Source organism: Macrotis lagotis, chromosome 2 (genome assembly GCF_037893015.1).
Source record: "Macrotis lagotis isolate mMagLag1 chromosome 2, bilby.v1.9.chrom.fasta, whole genome shotgun sequence".
Lineage (NCBI taxonomy): Eukaryota > Metazoa > Chordata > Mammalia > Peramelemorphia > Peramelidae > Macrotis > Macrotis lagotis.
Window position 1 is genome coordinate 279,264,589 of NC_133659.1, and position 21,942 is coordinate 279,286,530.

General features: G+C 35.9%; 1 protein-coding gene across 4 annotated transcripts in view; it reads left to right on the plus strand.

The window, feature by feature from the left end:
• Positions 1-21,942, plus strand: part of C2H12orf56 (chromosome 2 C12orf56 homolog) — a 116,674-nt gene that overhangs the window by 41,445 nt on the left and 53,287 nt on the right. For all 4 annotated transcript variants that reach the window (XM_074220785.1, XM_074220786.1, XM_074220787.1 and 1 more), the window contains exons 4-5: positions 14,436-14,817; positions 20,578-20,651. In XM_074220785.1, the coding sequence (XP_074076886.1) occupies positions 14,436-14,817; positions 20,578-20,651 (456 nt within the window). The remainder of the gene's footprint in view (positions 1-14,435; positions 14,818-20,577; positions 20,652-21,942) is intronic.

Consider the following 21,942-nt stretch of genomic DNA (forward strand, 5'->3'; position numbering starts at 1 on the left):
CATATCCCATGTCCCAGGTCCCATATCAGTCCTCCTTCCCCATACAAGGACAATGGCATGGCTAAGGCAAAAAAGTTGGCTTCACAAAGATCAAAGCCGCAATCCTAGCCAGTGGGACTTGTCAGGATTGACTAGGGAGGCAGTGACCATGCCGAATTTCTTGGAAGAATTTATCATTCAGAATATTTACATTTCTTGGCATGGAGATACAAGGACAGGGCATGTTAAGTACTGTGTAATGTGTGGGCAATTGTTTGATTCAGTAAATATTTATGCGTCTACCATGAACACAGGATTCTTATGCTAGGAGCTGGAGATTCAAAGATAAAAATGAAGCAGTCTTTACTAACATAGAGGTTATAATTCTACCCAAAAAATCCCCCCAAAGCAAAACTAAAAGAATTCTTATCTTTGAGAAGCTTACATTTTATGGTGGGGATTTTCTTTCATAGTTTTATCCTGTATATTTGCACTAGGAAAAACAAGAAACCAGTCGATGGGGTAATGTTTTGTTGTGGCTCTTTTTTTTTTTGGGCTAGTGAGGGTAAGCTGGGGCATAACCAGACCCCAGGTTATAAAGACACTCTTCCAGTGTTGTCCATTGACCTCGTAGTTATTAAATAGTCTTCAAAAGTTTGTGGTTGAGACTTTTCTTGCTAATACCATCAATTGGAAGGCAATCTATCTTGATCAGAGTTTTTCCATCTATCTAGGGGACATACCAACTCTGGACCATTTTTCTTTGTGTTCCATGGAAAGAAATGGCTTTTTCCAGGGAAGATTTCTTTTACCCTCTCAAGTTGCCATTTAAATTATGGGTCATGACTTTTCCATTTGCCTCAGAGACCTTGGATTCACATTATACTAAACTTACTACATAGGTGACCATAAGTAAAAATCAGATAACTGTCATGGGTTTCCATTTCCTCAGCTGTAAGGAGTGGAAAAGGCAGAAGTTTGGACTCAATGTCTTTTGAATCACCTTCTAACTCTAGATCTATGATCTTTTTATTTTTAAATTTTTTTTTAAATTTAAGGCAATGGGGTTAAGTGACTTGCCCAAGGTCACACAGCTAGGCAAGTACTAAGTATCTGAGGCTACATTTGAACTCAGGTCCTCTTGACTCTAGGGCTGGTGCTATATCTACTGCACCACCTAGCTGCCCCCCTATGATTATTTTTAAAAGAAAATTATAATTTATTTTTGATGTTCATTTTTTCCTCACTTATTTTTCAATATTCATCCTTTACAAGTTTTTGGGTTCTATCTTTTTCTTCCACACTCCCTTCCTTTGTCCTATGGCAGTGAACAATCTGTTATAAGTTGTAAATGTACAGTGTATTTAACATATTTCCATATTAGTCATTAACATTCATTTTTTTTTTTTAGTTTTTTTGCAAGGCAAATGGGGTTAAGTGGCTTGCCCAAGGCCACACAGCTAGGTAATTATTAAGTGTCTGAGGTTGGATTTGAACTCAGGTGCTCCTGACTCCAGGGCCTGTGCTCTATCCATTGTGCCACCCAGCCACCCCCTAACATTCATTTTTTTTTTTTAGGCCTAACAATCATTTTTTTTTTTTTTAGGTTTTTGCAAGGCAAATGGGGTTAAGTGGCTTGCCCAAGGCCACACAGCTAGGTAATTATTAAGTGTCTGAGAGCGAATTTGAACCCAGGTACTCCTGACTCCAGGGTGCTTGATCCACTGCGCCACCTAGCCGCCCCCTAACATTCATTTTTAAAAAACTTTTGAGTTCTGAATTTCTTCCTCTCTCATTCTCCTTAAGAAGGCAAGAAATGTATATCAGTGGTGCACATGCAATCATGCTAAATGTACTTCTATATTATAGATTTATAATCCTAATGACTTGGAGGGTGATGATATTCACAGCAAAAATAGGGATGTTAGAGAGGAAGATGAGTACTCATAGGTGTCCATTAAATTTGAAATGTTTATGAAACTTCCATGGGGAGATAACTAGTGGGTATTGATATCATACTACTGAAGTTCAGGAAAATAGATCTTGAAGTAATTTGTTTAGATATGACTTTAACTCATGGGAGCTGATAAAAGTCATATGCTTAGAGGTGATAAGCCCATGGGGACCTGATGAGTTCTCCAAGAAAGTGTGTCTGGAGAGACAAGAAGAGGTCTCAGATCAGAGTCCTGGAATAGAAGCTTAATGAGGCAAGAGATTGATAATGATCCAACAACAGATCCTGAGAAACAGCTGGCAAGAAGAAGCAAGAGTGATGTTATCAAAGCCAAGGAAGGTAATAATGTCCTGGAGACAGAAGTGGCCAACAAAAAATCAACACAAACTTATTAAGCATTTGCTCTTTTTGGGGCAGCTAGATAGCACAGTCAATAGAGTATATGCTTGGAGTTAGGAAGACTCAGCTTCTTGAGTTTAAATCTGGTCTCAAATACTAATTGTGTGATCCTGGACGAGTCACCTAACTTTTTGACTCAGTTCCTCATCTGTCAAAGTAGCTGGAGAAGGAAATGGCAAGCCATTCTAGTCTCTGCTAAGAAGAGTTAGACATGGGGGCGTCTAGGTGGCGCAGTGGATCAAGCACCAGCCCTGGAGTCAGGAGTACCTGGGTTCAAATTCGCTCTCAGATACTTAATAATTACCTAGCTGTGTGGCCTTGGGCAAGCTACTTAACCCCATTTGCCTTGCAAAATAAAAAAAAAACCTAAAAAAAAAGAGTTAGACATGAATAAAAAACATCTAGGTGGAAGTAGATTGATATCCATCCTCCCCCCCCCAACCCTCCCAAATACTGAGAAAACATTTAATAATAATTTTCCTAATCTTAAATGAACATTCATTTAGAGTTTACTTTGTGCTTGGCACTTTATAATTATCTTATTTGATCCTTATAGCAATCCTGTGAAGTAGGTGCTATTATTATCCTCATTTTACAGATAAAGAAACTGAGGCAAATGGAGATTGAACAATTTGCCCAGAGTCCACTATTCTTTTTTTTTATTTTTGCAAGGCAATGGAGTTAAGTGACTTGCCCAAGGTCACACAGCTAAGTAAGCATTAAGTGTCTGAGATCATATTTGAACTCAAGTCCTCTTGATTCCAGGGGCAGTGCTAGAGCACTACTGTGCCACCTAGCCACCCTGAGTCTGAAACTCTTAAAATATGAGGTTGGATTTGAACTCAGGTATTCTGACTCAAAGTCCAGTACTTTTTCTATTATGCCATTTATAAAAAAAAAAACAACTTTATGAATCTTTAACTCTAAATTCTAAAACTATACCACTAACTAAAATCTTTTGATATCATTCTTATCAAAGACCTAACCAGTTTCTCATTCCCTACCTTGACCTCTTTCTCTTATCTACCCAGGAAGGATTCCTCTCAGTGATTAGTGTGGAAACCCCCAGGATAACCACTAAGATTGAGCCACTTGATACATTAAGAGATATTATCTTTTATCCCTTTCTTGCCTTCATTTGGGTAGTGGTCACACTAAGTGAAGGAAGAAGGTTTTTTTTATTACTTTAATTAATGAAGCAGCTTTTAATTTTACTTCTGGACAGTTGGAAAGGGCATTCCATAAAATGACTGGTTAAAGAGAGACTGAATGAGTCTTTTGGAAAATTATTAACCAAGAATGTGTTGAAAGTTAAGATTTCCTAATCAATTGTTATTTTTGATGAAGCAAATTCTGACTGAACTTCACATTGAGCTCTATAATTGCTTGATCTTATTACAGAATTTTCTCTTTTGTTTGGGAATATTACCAATTATTTACTCTGGCTTTCATTGAAGAGGAATAATAGCTCCAATCCAAGCTTCTTGGATTGTTTAGGTTTTGATGGCTTACAGTAATACCAATGATATTTGTTCTTCGTTCTCCAAGAAGACCATGGCATCAGAGAAGTGATGCCATGACAAGCAGGAGAATTGGATTTAAGTGTGGGAAAAGCTGTTCTAAGTTACCAGCTTTACTTTCTCCTGTGGAGCCATATGGGTCTAGTGGTCAGCTATGAATCTGGACAACTGGATGAGAGGCAATCAGAATTAAATGACTTGCCCAAGGTCTGAAGCCAAATTTGAACTCTGGGTTGTCCTGACTACAGGCTGGTTCTGTATTCACTGCTCCACCTTGCTGCCATCTATCTCAGAATGAATATAAATAGCAGTTGTTTCCTGTTCTAGTTAGAACAGGAGGGGTTTCCCCTCCCCGACTGAACTATTTGTTCTGTTAAATTGAGTCATCTTTTGTCTCAAGTCTTATTCAACACTTAGCCATTGAACAACCTTGGCTTTAGACAAACTGAGACCTGGGAAAGACTTTAAAATAGGAAGGCCAAAGTCACCCAATGCATTCTGGGACATGCCAGTTATCTTGACCTTGTCTTGCCACTAGACTTTTATGACTGTGGAGGAAAGAGTGAGACTGATGATTTTGAACATACTTACCTTACTCTTATCCAATTCATGATCAAGTCAAGAAATCGTCCTTGTGAATTTCCCAAAGTTCTCTTTGAGAAAGTAGGACAAACAGCAACAACAGTCATAAATTGTGACTCCAAAATGACTTGTGTTGGAGACTTTCAAAATCAAGGGTAATTGCCAGCCTTTGGTTTTCTCTATGCAGAATTATTTAGATTAGAATAGAATTAATTGATTAAAAATGATCCTTGAAAATTTGTCCTGAAATTGAAGACTTGAAGAATTTTCTTTCATATCCTTGCCAGATATGGTGCTAAGAACTAGGGATATGAAGAAGTGCAAAAATAACTCCTGCCTTCAATTTTTTTTTTTTTTTTTTTTTTTTTTAGGTTTTTGCAAGGCAAATGCAGGCCACACAGTTAGGTAATTATTAAGTGTCTGAGACCGGATTTGAACTCAGGTACTCCTGACTCCAAGGCTGGTGCTCTATCCACTGCACCACCTAGCCACCCCTGCCTTCAGTATTCTAATTAGAGAATATAAATGGACATATAGAAGAGACTCATAGAAGAGTAGGGGAGGTAACTGTAGAAGTGAAGACTCAAGTGAATTTTTTTTTTTTTGGATTTTGCAAGGCAGACTTGCCCAAAGTCACACAGCCAGGTAATTATTAAGTGTCTGATGCTGGATCTGAACTCAGGTCCTCTTGACTCTAGGGCTGGTACTGTATCCACTGTGCCACCTAGTTGCCCCTCAGTTTTTCTGCCCCTGTAGAAAAATATATTTGAGTTGAGTCATGAAGAAAGTTAGAGATGGGACAAGGCAGGAATGAATAGGAAAAGCATTTAAGATATAAAGGTAAGCCAGGGCAAAGAGAGAAAGAGGAGATGGAGTAGTGTGTGTGGAGAATGAAAAGGGAACCTTGATTTACTTGAGACCCTAATTATCCAGGTAACTGGCAAGGGCTGTATGAAGATTGGTTGTATCAACTATGATACTGTTTGACTTGATAAATCATTAATCCTTCTGGGTAACCAGTACACTCAGCTGGACATGCATAAAAATCATTATTAATTTAGCTTATACCAGTATTGAAGCAGATCCTGAACCATTTGATGGTATATGGACCTTCATGAGACATTCTTATCTTTAGAGACTCCCCTAATTATTGGTTATGAGACTCTCAGACACATTGTGTTTTAGGGTTTTGGGAGACATTAACTCATTTTATTGTTTGTGTTCAAACCTTGAACTGTCGGTCTGATTTTTGTATCAAAGGTTACATTACAGCTCTGACACCTGGAATTCCTCACTCCCCCTCTTGGATCTTTGAGGTTTCCTGACTTCTCAAATTCTTTTCTTTCCTTTGTTGAAAAATATAAATATCTCACTCTTTCCAACTGAGTTTTGAAGAGTGAGTCAGTGTTCTCCCCTGTTCCAGCTTGTAAGCTTCTTCTTCTCAGATAATAATGTGTTTATAATCAGTGTAAATTGTGATTGAATGCTGGTTCATTCCAGATTCCATTTTTGACAATTTAATATTAATTTAACAATTTACAGGGGTTTTTTCTTTAATAGAAGAATATCAAGTGTGCCAACAGTACTGCATCATAGACTGTGTGGAGGGGAGTAAAAAAAAAATATGAGAGGTCTGGGAAGTCAGGAAAGGGCCAGGTTGTTAAGGTCTTTAAATGTCAAACAAAAGTTCTCTATATTTGATCCTGGAGGTAATGGAGAACCATTGGACTTTATTAAGAGTGCTAACATAGTCACACCTCACTTTTGGAAAATCACTTTGCCAGCAGAATAGAGGACAGAGTTGTTACAAGGAGACGAATTAGAGGGTTATCAGAGTAATTCAGGTTAGAGGTGATAAAATGATGCACTAGGGTGGTGGCTGTGCGAGTAAAAAGGAGAGAATATAGGAAAGATGTTTCAATGATAGAAATTAAAAGATGGCATTTGATTAGATACTGTAGGGGAAAAACAATATTCAAATGGAAGCTGAAAAGGTGGGAGGTAAAGAACTTGGGCCGTGATGAATGAATCCAAAGAATACATCCAAGTGGGAAATGAAGAAATGACTGGCCTGCATGCCCTCCTTAAATAGAAGTTCTGGAGGAGCTTGTTAATTCAACCTTCTTCATTCAAAGAGAAGGACCCCGGGGCGGGGTGGGGGGTAGATGGTACTGATAACTTGTGAATTCCACTGTTAAAGTGATCTTACAGGATGATGAGGTTTCCAAGGGAAGATGGAGAAGTGCAGAGAAGTTCAGCTTGTGGGAAATAAAGAACAGAGACACAATCAAGTGGTGGGGGTACAAAACCAGAAAGCAAAGCATTAAGAAATGAATGGGAAGAAATTTAAATGGATGGAGATGATTCTAAGAGTGTGGCAATAAAAGTTATTGTTTTTTGCCTGCATTCTTGAAGAGGACCATGATATAGGGAGATGATGCCATGACTTACAAGTGAACTGGTTTAAACAGGGGAAGGGCGATGTTCAAAGTCTCCAGCATCACTTTACCAGAACCATCTGGGGCCAGTGACAAGGTATTAAATCAGCAAGACTGGGGAGGAGTCTGGATGTAGTAGGAGACCTTGGACTTTTTTAAACTAAGATCTTTTAACAGGTCTCAGTGATTAGGTCTTGGTGAGAAAGAAATGTGGCAGAGAATGTCTACTTTTACCTAGTAAAACAAAACTAACAAAAACAGAAAGATGAGCAGTTAAGGAATAACTTGAAGGATTGCAGGGCTGATGAAAGGTTGTTTTTTTTTAAAGTGTGGGATAGACCTGATTATATTTGTAGACCAAAAGGAAAAAGTGAGTAGATTGGATGAGAAGCTGCTGAGTGCAAAAGTCACTACTTAAGAAGATTATATTTACTCCTTCTGGTCCAGTGTGTCAGGGACATGAAAGGAGGTGCAGCTAGCACTGGAAAGTCTGTGTTGATAGCAATGCTATATCCTCAAGAAAGAGCTAGATTTCTATTGCAACCCCTGCTTCTGAATTAAAGTTTTTAAAAATAAGAGTTTAATATTTTTTTAAAGTGTATTTGATTTCAGTTATGACTTTATCTTCCTAAATAGTCCTGAGATTCAATCCAGAGTCTGGACATCTCCTTTCTTCCCCCCCCCCCACCCCCCTGTTTCTCATATCCAGCAAAAATAGAAGAAATTGTTTGTTGTCTTTTTGAAACAACCAGTTTCTTGCATCTCTTTCTTTCTTGTGGGGCCAAGTTTTTCCCTTAGAGGTACATAAGTAGCCCCTTAGAGGATATTTTAGCTTTCAGTAACCTCACAATGTAAGGTTAAGATGCAATCAAGCCAATTAAAGTTCCTCGAGTTTGTATTTCGAATAAACTGCTGAGAGAAAGAAGAAAGAGATAGAGATAGAGATAGAGATAGAGAAATATCCAGAGAGAGAAGACAGATACACAGAGACAGACATAGTGAGAGACAAATAGAGACAAATACAGAGAGAGACAGAGACAGAGACAGAGAAAAACACAGAGACAGAGACAGACACAGAGAGAGTCAGAGATGGAGAGACAGACAGAAAGACAGAGACAGATATACATAGAAACTGAGAGTGGTGTTTGGGAGAGGAAGAGAATTATTATTGAATTGCAAATAAAGACTATGATTTGATTCCATTACTAAGCCCAGTTTAATTGGTACCAGCTTAATAAGATACAGAGTCTATTTGTACTACTAAGTAAAGATATCTTTTATAGAAACACTTCTAGAACAGAAATTGTCTGAATGATAGGTTCTTTATACAAAAGAAAGAAGCAAGAGACATTTCAAGAGAAATTTTTCTGTATTTTCCTATATTTTACTGAAAGAGCACAGATACTTAGCATTTTGATGCAGTTCTATCTCACTTGCATTTATTTTGCATCTCATTTCCATTTATATATATATAGTTTTAATATATAATAAGTACAAGGATAGGAAAAAATAATCACTTTGGAAGGGCCAAAGCACCTGCCATCCATGTTCATACAAGAAGAACCTTTTACATTCACATCTTGGTATTAAATATCTTCTATTTTTAGTTAGATTGAGAACACAGCTTCATAATACTAATGTTATAGGGAAAACAGGGTGGAATAAGAGCTAATTATAGCTTTTCGAATGAGCATTTTCCAGTTGCTTTTTAGCAGGTTGGGTGTGGGAGGTGTGCTCAGGTGGGTAACTCAGTAAATACAATTTTTTGTGATGATGGAACACCATTTCTTGGCTGAGTCTGCTGCTTTTCCCTTGTTCTTTAAGAAGTGGGCAGCCAGTGAATAGACATTATTGAGAGATTACAGGATATGTAACATTATAAAGGTCTTATTAACTTACAAATGGCCTATCTAATAAAATGAGGATCAAGTGCATTTTGCTACAATAATGAGAGCTGGCATTTATAGTAACACTTGAAGGTTTGCAAATTGCTTTACATAGCTCATTCCATTTGCTTTCATAATAACCCTTTAAGAGTTTATCCCCTTGTGTTAATATTGTATCTTGTTCTGGTCTCCCCAGCCAACCCTCCCTTCTAGTCAGTAGAGCAAGTTTATGAATAACTAGAGTAATTGGACAATAGCAAGAAGTAAGTTTGCAGAAAGAAACCTGGAAATGACATATAAGTCATTTCAAAAATTAAAAGAACATATTATAAATATAATATATAAATTATATATAATTAAATATTATTCTATTATACATATATATTAAATTATTTTTATTTTTTCTCAATTACATGTAAATAAAAGGATTTTAACATTTGTCTTTTAAAATTTCAAATTCCAGTTCTCTCCCTTCTTCCCCCTCCCCTTTGGAGAAGGCAAACAATTTGATATAGATTATATGTGTTCAGTCATACAAAATCTATTTTCCTATTAGCCATGTTGTAAAAGAAAACACAAATCAATAAAAGAAAAAAAACAAGGGAAGCTAAAAAAATATGCTTCAATCTGCATTCAGACTTTCAGTTCTTTTTCTGGAGGTGCTTAGCATTTCTCATCATGAGTCCTTTGAAATTGTCTTGGATCATTGTATTGCTTAGAATAGTTAAGTCACTTATAGTTAATTGTATCATATATTAATCCCAAGTCACATCCTGATAAAATGTGCTGAATCAGGGGAAACTCTTCCCTCTCCTAATGATCCATGTTGCTTCATTGTGCCAAACTTGAATCTGCCATTACCTTAATGAAAGAAAAGAAACGAGACATTTCAAGAGAAATTTTTCTGTATTTTCCTATATTTTACTGAAAGATATGCACTTAAGATATATGCCTTCTTTCATCATTCCATCCCTAGTTTCTCCACTCTCTGCCTCTGTATCCCTTTTTTTCTTTTTTCCTTTTTAAATTTTTTTGACTTTTACAATTTTTTCCCCAAATCTTGCTTCCCTCCTCCCACCCCCCACAGAAGACAATCTGATAGTCTTTACATTGTTTCCATTCTATACATACATTGATCGAAGTTGAATGTGTTGAGAGAGAAATCATATCCTTAAGGAAAAAATAAAATATAAGAGATAGCAAAATTATACAATAAGATAACTTTTTTTTAAAAATTAAAGGTAATAGTCTTTGGTCTCTGTTTAAACTCCACAATTCTTTCTTTGGATATAGGTGTTATTCTCTATTGCAGTGTGTCCCTTTTTTAAAAAAGGATTTATTTAAAGCAATGGGGTGAAGTGATTGCCCAAGGTTACACAGCCAAGCAATTATTAAATGTTTGAGATTAAATTTGAACTCAGGTCCTCCTGTTTCCAGGGCTGGTGCTCTATCCATTGCACCACCTAGCTCCCCACCCCCTATATCTGTTTTATAGATTCTCTCTGTATTTTCTGTGCTGTTTGTTTTCACACCCTCCTTATCTTGTTAAAGGATGACTGCTATCATGTTTCCTGATGCCATCATCATCTTTCACCCAAAGAATCCCATTGTACCTATTCCATAATTTCATGAATTAATTAATAATTCATCCATTTTACAGGGTATCCCAACTAATCTGAGGTTGGATTCAGACTCCCATCATCCTTCCTGGAATCAGAGATTCTATTTATTTTACCAGCTAGTGACACATTGAAATGCAAGTCAACTAAAACATCTTGCTACACTAATCATAATTCTGAATTTTAGAGTACAACATAAAAAGAGGATTCACTGTGAAACCATCTTAGAGTAATTCAGCAAGTATTTCTTAGCTAGCACAGTGTCTAGCACATAGTATTCAAAAATATTTAATGATGGGGCGGCTAGGTAGCACAGTGGATAGAGCGCTGGCCCTGGAGTCAAGAGTACTTGAGTTCAAATCTGGCCTCAGACACTTAATAATTACCTAGCTATGTGTCCTTGGGCAAGCCATTTAACCCCATTGCCTTGCAAAAACCTAAAAAAGAAAATTTTAATGAAAATATTGATTGATTTTTCCCCCCCTAATTTTTTTTATATAACTGAAACCTACATTTTCAACACTGTCTTGTCTGTATCTCCTTCTAAACTACTTTCTTTTATTTATTTTTAAATGTTTAACTTTTTTCGTTTCTCACTTTTTATTATCATTATCACTGCTTCCCTCACAACTCTCCTCCTCCACATTAAATCCTTCCCTTGAGGAGTTACAAAAAATAAATTCACAAATTGGCTGGATATGAAAATATGTGTCTATTTCTGTAGCTCTAGTTTATCATTTCTCTGCCAAAGACAGAAGAAACATGGTTCATTAGCAGTTTTCATATCCATTAAATGACCTATAAATGTCTAATTTTGTTTAAATATTTATTAAAAACTACCAGGGGTTTAGACTGAGGTAGGACCAGTTCAAAACAAATAGTATCCACTATATATGTATAGTTTAGGGAATTTTGGGGTATTTTTCCAAATTACCTTCCAGCAGTATATTAATATGCCTGTCCTCCCACAACCCCTCTAGGAATGGTCATTTTCCTATTTTTGTCATTTTTGAAAATTTAATAGCATAAGGTAGAGTCTCAGAGTTGTTTTAATTATTTCTCTTTTTATTAGTCATTTGAAACATTTTTATGTTTGTCAGTTGTTTGCTTTACTACTTTTGGTAATGTTCTGCTCATATCTTTTGATCATTTATCTATTGGGAAATGGCTCTTGTTCATATGTAAATATCAATTCCCTTTATATTGTGGATATTGATCTTTAATGGAGAAGTTTATTACAAAGATTTTTTTCCCCACTTAAAAAAAATCTGTATAGCAAGTTTCCCAGATAAAGCTCTCATTTCTCAAATATATAGGGGACTGACCCAAGTGATATGAACCAAGAGTTTTCAGGGGAAGAAATTAAAAGTATCAATAGTCATATGAAAAATTATCTAAATCATTAATAGTTAAGAAAAAGAAAATTAAAATTATCCTTATCAGCCCTTCATATCTATTGTACTTAAGTAAGAGGACAGAAAAGAAAAATGACAGATGGGAGAGGGGATATGGGAAAACAGATACACTAGACCACTCTGGAGAACAATTTGAAACTATGCTCAAAGGACTATAGAAATATGTAAATCCTTTCATTCAACAATATTAGATTTGTATTCTAAAGAGATCAATAAAAGAGAAAAGGGTATATACATATATATGTGTATTGAAAATATTTGATAGCTCTTTGTGTGGTGGCAAAGAATTAGAAACTGATTGAAACTCCATTAATTGCAGAGTGGCTGAATAAATTATGGTATATGAATGTGATATGGAATACTATTGTGTAGTAATAAATTATGAATGGGATGGTTTCAGAAGAATTTGGGAAGATTAATATGATTAATATGCAAAATGTAAACAGAAACAGAAGAATAACCTAGACAGTAATAGCAATATTGAAAAGATAATCAGTTGTATAATTCTGATCAATACAATGATCTACCACACTTCCAAAGGACTCATGATAAAAAATGCTATCCACTTCCAGATAGAGAACTAATTGACTTAGTCTACAGGGGAAGTATATTTTTTCACTTTCTTTTTCTTTTTTCTTTGCCTAACCTGGCTAATGTAGAAATATGTTAGCATGATTTCACATGACTAATGAGTTTCTTGTGTGGGGTGGGATTAGAAGGAGAGAGAGAGTATTTGGAACCAGTGTCAACTAGTTCCTTCTTCGGAGAAAGTGTTCAGGATACTGAGGAAAGAGACTTTTTGCATATAAATCTTTGATTTCTCTCATTTCTTCTTACTGAACCATGTAACTACCTGATGAAATAAAGAATACAATGTATATATGATTAATCACATAGCATAGTAATGCCAAGTGTCCAATGACACTGAGAACCCAGAGGAGGGAGAAGTCATCATGACCTGGGAGGAAGTCAAGAAAAGTGGTCAAGGTAGGAGGTAGACACCGAAATTTAGTTTATACATGGATTGCACCTGAAAAAGGTGCTAGTAGTATGGGGAAGGAGAGGTGTTTTGGACAAATAACAATAATAATTATTAATATTATTTATTAATATTATCATTAATGCCAATATTATTTTATTATTTAATTTTATTCTTTATTATTCTTTAATTATTCTTTATTAATATTATTAATTCTGACTACTGAATAATTTTTCTTTGTGGGATCCCTTAGAAATGTACAGGCATCTTAGGTGGCACAGTGGATAAAGTGACTGTCCTGGAGTCAAGAACACTAATCTTCATGAGTTCACATTTGATCTCAGACACTTACTAGCTGTGTGACCCTGTATTAATCACTTGATCCTGTTTGCCTCACTTTCCTCATCCATAAAATAAGCTGGAGAAGTATGAGAGTTTCTGGTAATTAATAATCAATTTATTAATTAGGCTAGCTAATAATCCATAAATTGTTGGTCAGTGGTTTCTCTGACTCCAGTGGAGAAAATGAATGGCTTAAATACCTTTGTAAAAGAGAATGCTCCTGACAAATAAAAATCAACTTCAATTGATGGACATTTAATAAGGAAGTGGGCTAGAAGTCAGCTTTTCTTGCTGACTTGATCACGAGACTCAACTACCTCCAGCAATCTGGACAGGGAAATCCATTTCTATCCAGACTATTCTGGTCAGTTTTCTCCTTGAACTGGGTCACCTTAATCTTTAATGGAGGAGTACAAGAAGAGGGCCTTATTTCTTCTGGGTAGGAACTTGCTTAGACTGGATTGCTTTTACATTCTAAACATCCTAGATGGGTGGGTCTCGAATAAGATTGAAGAGCAAGTACCCTGAAGGCTAAAACAATCTCATCCGTCAACTTCAGAGAATGAAATGAGGAAACTTAGTAAAATCATAATTTCTTTCAGAAGGAAATGAAAACCACTCCAGATTTTTGCCAAGAAAACCCTAAATGGTGTCATTAAGAGTCAGACAAGACTGAAGCACTACAAAATAATAGAAATGCACATTGTATGTCATGAGCTGTCAGTAATTAAAACAGAGTATGATTAAGTCCTATGAATGCAAGGTCTGAGATACTATGAAAGCGAAAATAGAAATTGAAGTGGTCAGTTCTGGGAGGATTGTATGTGGCCTGGACCTTGGATTTCATTGATGCAGAAAACTTCTGGTCTGGCACTCCTACCACCAATTCAGATCAGCAACTTCCCTGTAACTGGTAGTGTTAGAGATTTGCCTGGGGATATTGAAAGTTTAAGTGACTTGCTTACCGCCACATACCTAGTAAAGTATGAGGAAAGATTTGAATCCAGATCTTCCCATCACCAATATTATTCACTTTTTTTCTCAGAAGTATACTACTTAACATATAAAATATATTTTGCAAAGACTTTTTTTTTCACATTTTCTCATGTTTTGTTATAATTTTACTGTATGTTTAATTCAATACAATGATAAGAAATGAGGCAAGCTTCTCTCCCTTTCTTGAGTAAATATTCTTTTCAGATAGTCTCCTACATATCATATTGTACAATCAGGTTTTTTTTAATTTATTATTTTTTGTTTTTTAATTCCTGTTCTTAGAACATGCAATTCTATGTCTTTTTTTTTTTAATCTCATGCTACAGGAACCAGTGGCCTGATGGGGATCAGAGTGCCTTTCGACCCTTGCCCATCCCCTCAGAGAGGAGCTGTTTATCTACTGTATCCACTGGCATCTCAGACAACAGCCTCTCAGCAATGATGAATCGAACAGAAAGTATCCTGTCATACACAACAAACCCAAAAGAATTCCAGACATCTTCTGATCTGAAAAACTTTCCAAGTGAAATGCAGTTCAAATTCAGTGGGAATAGAGATGATTTATACTTGAGAAATGTCTCCAGTAGGGTTATTTTACCTCACAACCCAAACCTGGAGAAAAAGGAGTCTGAGCTTCACCTGTATATTATTTCTTCTACTTCACCCATGTTTCTATACTTAAAAAGTTCATGGAATAATAATATCATAGTAAGTGTTCTCTACTATACTTCACTGCCTCTCTAGTATACTGTATACTCTCCAGTATACTCCAGTATACTCTCCAGTATACAGGACAATAAAGCAAATGGTCAGTTTGGGCATCATATTCCTAATAGTGTTAAGAACTGCCAAAAGGAAATAGGAAAGCTTTTTTTTTTTTTTTAGCAAGGTAGTAGGGTTAAGTGACTTGCCCAGAGTTATAAGTAAAATCTGAATTTTTCTCTGACAATACAGCTAAAATATTAGGTTTCCTTAGAGGAAGTTGTTTCAATCATGTTCAACTCTTCATGACTCCATGTAGGTTTTTTTGGACAAAGATACTGAAGTTTGTTTGCTATTTTCTTCTCTAGCTCATTTTACAGATGAGAAAACTGAGGCAAACAGGGTTAAATGACTTGCCCATGCTCATACAACTAGTAAGTGTATGAGGTTAGTTTTGAACACAGGAAATGAATCTTCCTGACTCCAGGTCTGGGAGCTCTATCCACTGTGCCATCTAGTTACTCCAAAGTATACTTAAAGAAGGCCCTAAATATATCCACAGAAAAATCTGAATTAGTAGCACATAAGTAAGATGAGAAATTTTCAACTCTGAACTCTGGAATTTTTCTAAGCATAAATATTGTGGAAACAATTTGAGAAAGCTTTCTCCTTTCACTATCATCTCTTGAGCTCTCTCAAGGTTTAGGCTATGGATAACTTGCCATGCTAGACTCTTCTGGAACCTCCCAGTTCATGGATTCTCTCCTTTTTTTTTTTTTTTTTTTTTTTGTTAGGTTTTTGCAAGGCAAATGGGGTTAAGTGGCTTGCCCAAGGCTACACAGCTAGGTAATAAGTGTCTGAGACTGGATTTGAACTCCAGACTCCAGGGCCAGTGCTTTATCCACTACACCACCTAGCCGCCCCTCTCTCCTCTCTTAAATACTTAATTTTTAATACTTAAAAAATGTATTTGCATTTGTTTTTCCTTTGTATCTTCAGTCTATAACATGGCCATTAGCACATAGTAGAGACTCTTAAAGTGTTCCATAAATATGTATGTTACATAGTATATAAGTATGTATATATATATGTGTGTCTCTTAGAATTCAGCAAATTTGTAAGTATAAGTTACAAAGTCAATGAGATGTGTGTTGAAGTTGCATTTCATATGTAGACAGAGGGACTATTCCATACTTTGTACAAGAAATAAGTATTTGAATTTGTGTTTACATATGAAAAAGAAGCAGAACTTCCCCCCAACCCCCAGACTACTCTTAAGCCTTTTCCACAGATACTCATTTGCTTATACCAATAGTAACAACCTTAAAGTTAAAAAACAAAACTTGGAGGAACCTCTAATCTAGAGATGCATAGTCCTTTTTGGGTAAATGACCCAATAACAAATATACTGGATTGTCATCAAAAGTTAGGGTGAGGTCTTTCTCACTGAGATTCTTCATACCTCTGAATCAAGAAGAGCCGTCAGAAGGTTAAAAGTAACCTCTGTTTTCATGCCTCCTTTTGAAAAGATGACAAGTATCAGGGCATGAGCCCTGAGGATGAATGTAGAATTGAAAAACTGTAACTAGTCTTGGGGACCTCCTCTTTCTTGGAAGAGTTCAGGTGAACTTGAAGTTGGAGATGCTAGAGAATAGAGCTACTAGTAAGGAGCAAGCCAAGGGAGGCCTGTGAATTAACTCATTTAATAGAGAAGTTTTCCTCCATGAGGAGCAAATCTAGCTGAGCAACCGGTGTAGTGCAGATACTCAACCCCCCAGTGACAATGCTGAAGCAAGTCAGTTGCCTTGGTCATGTTTTCCTAGATGCGTGCCTCACTACCATTGTATTTTGTTTGTTTTAATTGAAATTTTATTTTATTTTTCCAATTAGAGGTAATGATAGTTTTTCAAAATTCATCCATTTGCAAATTTATGAGTTCCATATTTTTCTTCCACCCACCCTTCCCTCCCCCTCTTCCCATAGTAACAAAGTCTGGCAAAAGTTGTACATGTACTTTTCTGTTTAACATATTTATATATCAGTCCTGTGAAAGAGGAATAAGAACCAAGGGAAAAGGAAAAAACCATGAGAGAGAAAGAAATAACATAAAAGAAGTTTTAAAAAAGTGAACATAGTATGCTTTGCTCTGCATTCAGACTCCACAGTTTTTTCCTCTGGGTGTGAATGGTATTATCCATAGCAGATTTCTCAAGGTTGTCCTTGATCTCCAAACTGCTAAGAGAACGCCATCCATCATAGTTAATCATCTCACAATATTGTTAATGTATATACCATGTTCTCTTGGTTCTATTCATTTCACTCAGCATCAGTTAATACAAATCTTTCCATGTGTCTCTAAAATCTGATTGCTCATGATTTATAGAACAATAATACTCTATAACATTCTTGTGCTAAAACTCAACCATTTGCCAATTGATGGGCATCTCCTCAATTTTCAATTCTTTGCTACTAAAAACAAAGCTGCCATAAATACTTTTGAACATGTGAGACTTTTCCTTTTTTTTTTTATGATTTCTTTAGGCTAGAGATTTAGTATTAGTATTGCTGGATCAAAGGTTATTATCAGTTTTATTGCTCTTTGGGCTTAGTTCAAGATTGCTCTCCAGAATAGCTTGATCAGTTTACAACTCTACCAACAATGCATTAATGTTCCACATTACCACTTCCCCACAATCTCTCCAACACTGATGCATCATTTTTTGCCATCTTAGCCAATGTGATAGGGATGAGGTGGCATTTTCTCTGGGGTGTAGTGTATATTTGTGAGAGAGTATGCTTAGGGTTTATGGGGAAGATTTTTTGGTTAACTACTGTTCTTTGCTATGCTATTTGAGTAAATGCATTTCATAAGTGCGAATTGAGTTCACTGATTGATTGCTAACAGAAAATGCACTGGTGTGAGCTTATGGATTATAGTTTTAAAAGAGCAGTGTAATAGAGTATAGCCTTGAACCTTGATTATAGTAATCCTTCTGGGGAATGTGAGGGAAAACTAGGTGAGTATCCCAAAGTGGGTTATATAACATGAACACATCTAACATATATTTAGGTGCCCTACATATTTGCAGAGATTCACTGGAGAGTCTTCAGCTTGATCTCTCCTTCTAGAATATCTTAATTTTACAAAGAAAAATTAGCATATATTTTCATTTGTTTTAGACTATAATTAGATAGTTTTCTGGTGTTACTTTTGCATGGTTCAGTGGTTTAAATATTGTTATTTATTTTACTACTGCATTTATTTCAAGTCTGGAGGCAATGTACTTGTATCTTTCTGCTCTGGATGTTGCATCCCTAAAATACTGGTGCTTTGTTCTATACCTTGAGTTAAACAGGGTACTCCTATGTAAAGGTGTGTCACATGACTTAAGAAATAAGAATATTAAGAACATTTTTTTTTTTAGGTTTTTGCAAGGCAAATGGGGTTAAGTGGCTTGCCAAAGGCCACACAGCTAGGTAATTATTAAGTGTCTGAGACCAGATTTGAACCCAGGTACTCCTGACTCTAGGGCTGGTACTTTATCCACTACACCACCTAGCCGCCCCTAAGAACATTTTTTAAGATGCTATTTCTAATCCTTAAGGAGTTTTGTGCTCATTGAATGTTATAAAGGGAAATATCAAACTTTGTCCATTTTTCAAAAATTTCCTAAGGATTTGAATTTTTCTAAAGTTTTTGGTAAGAAAGGAGTTTCAGAAAATGTTTGGAAACTGATTCCTAGGCATCTTGCAGAGAATAAAAGGATACTGCCTAAGGCTAAAACTCTGCCAATCATTGAAGACACATCTGGGAACAGATAACTGCAACTAACCTAGAAGAAAAAGTCTTTTGAAGGATTGAGGTTGGATTAAATTACACACATTGGAACCATGAGTCTAATTTAAAATTTATCTCAAGTCCCTCTGGGGGAAACCCCGCCCCATGAAATGTCTGGTTAAGAAATGTGGCCAAAGCATTACATCATTGACGTATACTTTTCATGTTGTCCTACTTCCATCAAATTCCTATTCTAGTCACCTCAGAGAAGAATCAGATCCTATCACAGACATTTAGCTGTGTGATCTTTGGCAAGTCACTTATCCTTTGCCTACCTCAGTTTCTTCATCTGTAAAATGGGAATGACAATAATAGTACCTACCCCCTGGAGTTGTGGGGACTATATATGATATTTGTGAAGTATTTTTAAAACCTTAAACCCCTATATAGGGGCTGCTAGGTGGCGCTGTGGATAGAGCACCAGCCCTAGAGTCAGGAGTACCTGAGTTCAAATCTGACCTCAGACACTTAATTACCTAGCTGTGTGGTCTTGGGTAAGCCACTTAACCCCATTTGCCTTGCCAAAAAAAAATGTAAATGAAATTATCATTATTACCACGAGCATTTTTGTCAAAGGACTTCAGGTTTCATTCTTTAGACACTGTAAAATATCAAAAGCAGATAGGATCATTCACTGGGAGAAGCCAGGGGTCAAAAATTGACTGAAATAATTTATTACAAGTAGCTTACATTCTTATGGGGAAGAGAACAAATATATCTATCCATCATCATCATCATCATCTTCCTACCAATCATCATTTCTATATTTATATATATATATATCTCAATATTTTATGTCATCTTATTTAATCTATTATTTAACTCATCATCATCTATTTACCAACCTATTTACTTATAAGTATATATAGGGTAATATAAAAATATAAAAAGAATAGATACCAATAAATCCAAAGCATTTAAGTATAAGTTAGATTACACTAACAGTCAGAGAGATTCAGAAAGGTCTTGTAGAATTGGTTGATGAATTGTGAGTTGATCAACTTTGATGGATGCAGCTCCTTTTAAGCACTTCAGAGAGATTGGACAGCCCTGGGAGACCTGCTATGGACAACACCATTAAAACCCCCCCAATAACTGCAGAATCTGAATGAGCACTATGTTCATTTAAAAAAAATTCTCTTATATAAGTTTTTCCTTCCTAACCCATGGTTTTCTTTTTTTTCCCTTTAGTTCTAATTCCTTATATGTAAAATGTTAAGCACAAATGCATGTGTACAACATTCACTAGACTGTTTGCTGCTAATGGGAGGGGGGGTGGGAAGTGGGAGGGGAGGGTGGAAGAAAATTGTGTAATATAAATATGCAGGTGGATGAATGTTGGACAACTTTCATAACATTTAATTGGAAAAATAAAATGGTGGTGATTGAACTGCATTTGAAGGAAGAAAAATTCTGTGAGGCAGAGGTGAGGAAGGAAGGCATTTAAGGCATGTGGGGGGGTGGAGAGCTGTGGAACAGAGCTACAAAGGTGAAGATGGAGACATATTTGACAGCTTTGAAAGTGCCACTGAAAATTTTTGAGCAAGGAAATGATGGAGTCTATCTGTGCTTCAGGAAGATTTTGGATTGGAAGTACTAGATAATGGAGAGGAACTGAGGTCAAGGAGATAAACTAGAAAAATTTCTTTGGAAAAATTTTAAAATTGTATAGCTTCTCATCTATTGGGGATAGGAAATTAACTCTGACAATTAACCTTCCTATTATAATAAATACTATAATGATTTAGTATTAAATTATTGATAATAATGAAATAACAATAAGTTATTGTTAAATAAAATATAATACAAGATAAGGAACTAATAAGTAATGACAATAATATTTTATTATTAAATGATTAGTAATAATAATTAAATAACATAAGTGTATTGTTAAATATACTCTAACTCTACTTTTTCCTCTATTCTAGCAATCCACCCTCTTGCAAGATCCACTGTATGCTAGCAAGTTCAATTCTACATCTGGATGCCAGAAACCATATAGGTATGTCTGTAATAATTTGGGTATTAGGATAAGATTTTTTACTAAGTGGAATAGCTACTATCTCTTTTTTTTTTACATTGTCCTGGCCATTCAGCATGTGCTGAAGGGTTCTTTTCTACCAGTGAAGTTAGAAGCATAGATAGAATAGAATCAGTTGAAGACTTTATATATATGTCTACAGCTAGAGAGAGAGAGAGAGAGAGAGAGAGAGAGAGATCCATTCTGCATTTTTTCAGAAATGACTTCATCTTTTGTGGCAATATTCTATGGTTGCTGCCTTAAATAGGGTATAAGAAAAGTACTTGCTTAAGAGTCTTACCTGTAGGAGTTGACTTGCCTCATGTTTTATGCAAGATTCCTAAAATTCAAATTCCAATAGAGATTCAGATGCAACTTCAGAGGTTATCTGGTCACTTTACAGATGAGGAGTTTGTGGGAAATTGTCACAAGGTTATTCAGGTAGTAAATGGATGAGTTAGGATCTGGATCCTGGAACTAATCCCAAAAGTTAGCATAGGGTAGTGCAATAATTTTTGAGCTTTTAGGGTCACAGAATCTCTCTACATTTTTTTGTTTTTGTTTTTGTAAGGCAGTGGGGTTAAGTGACTAGTCCAAGGTTGCACAGGTAATTATTGTATCTGAGGCCCGATTTGAACTCAGGTTCTTTTGACTCCAAGGCAGGTGCTCTATCTACTGCACCATCCAGCTGTCCCTATCCTGCCACATTCTTAAAAATTATTGAAGGCTATATTTATTGGTACCAAATTAGAATGAAAAAAATTTCAGTATTATTATGAAAATAGTTTTCACTTTGTGGATCCCTTTAAAGAATCTTGGGGTATTTTCAGGAATCCTTTGAAAACTTCTAATATGTAGTACATCAAAATTTGGTTCAAATCTTGTTCTTAATACTTATTGGTCATTTGGCCATTGGTCAATTATTTCATATCTATGAATCTCAATTTCTTCACTTGTGAAATGGGCATTATTAGACTTAAATCACCTTTTTCAAAGAGCCATTATGAAGAAAGTCTTCCATATACTTTAAGGTACTTTGAGTTTTTTTAATTTATTTTTTAATTTAATTTATTTGTTTGGGGGGGGGTTGCAAGGCAATGGGGTTAAGTGGCTTGCCCAAGGCCACATGCTAAGTAATTATTAAGTGTCTGAGGTTGGATTTGAACTCAGGTACTCCTGACTCCAGGGCCAGTGCTCTATCCACTGCACCACTTAGCTGCCCCTGAATTGTTTTTATTAAATACTAGGGCTGACACACAAGGCAATAGAAAAA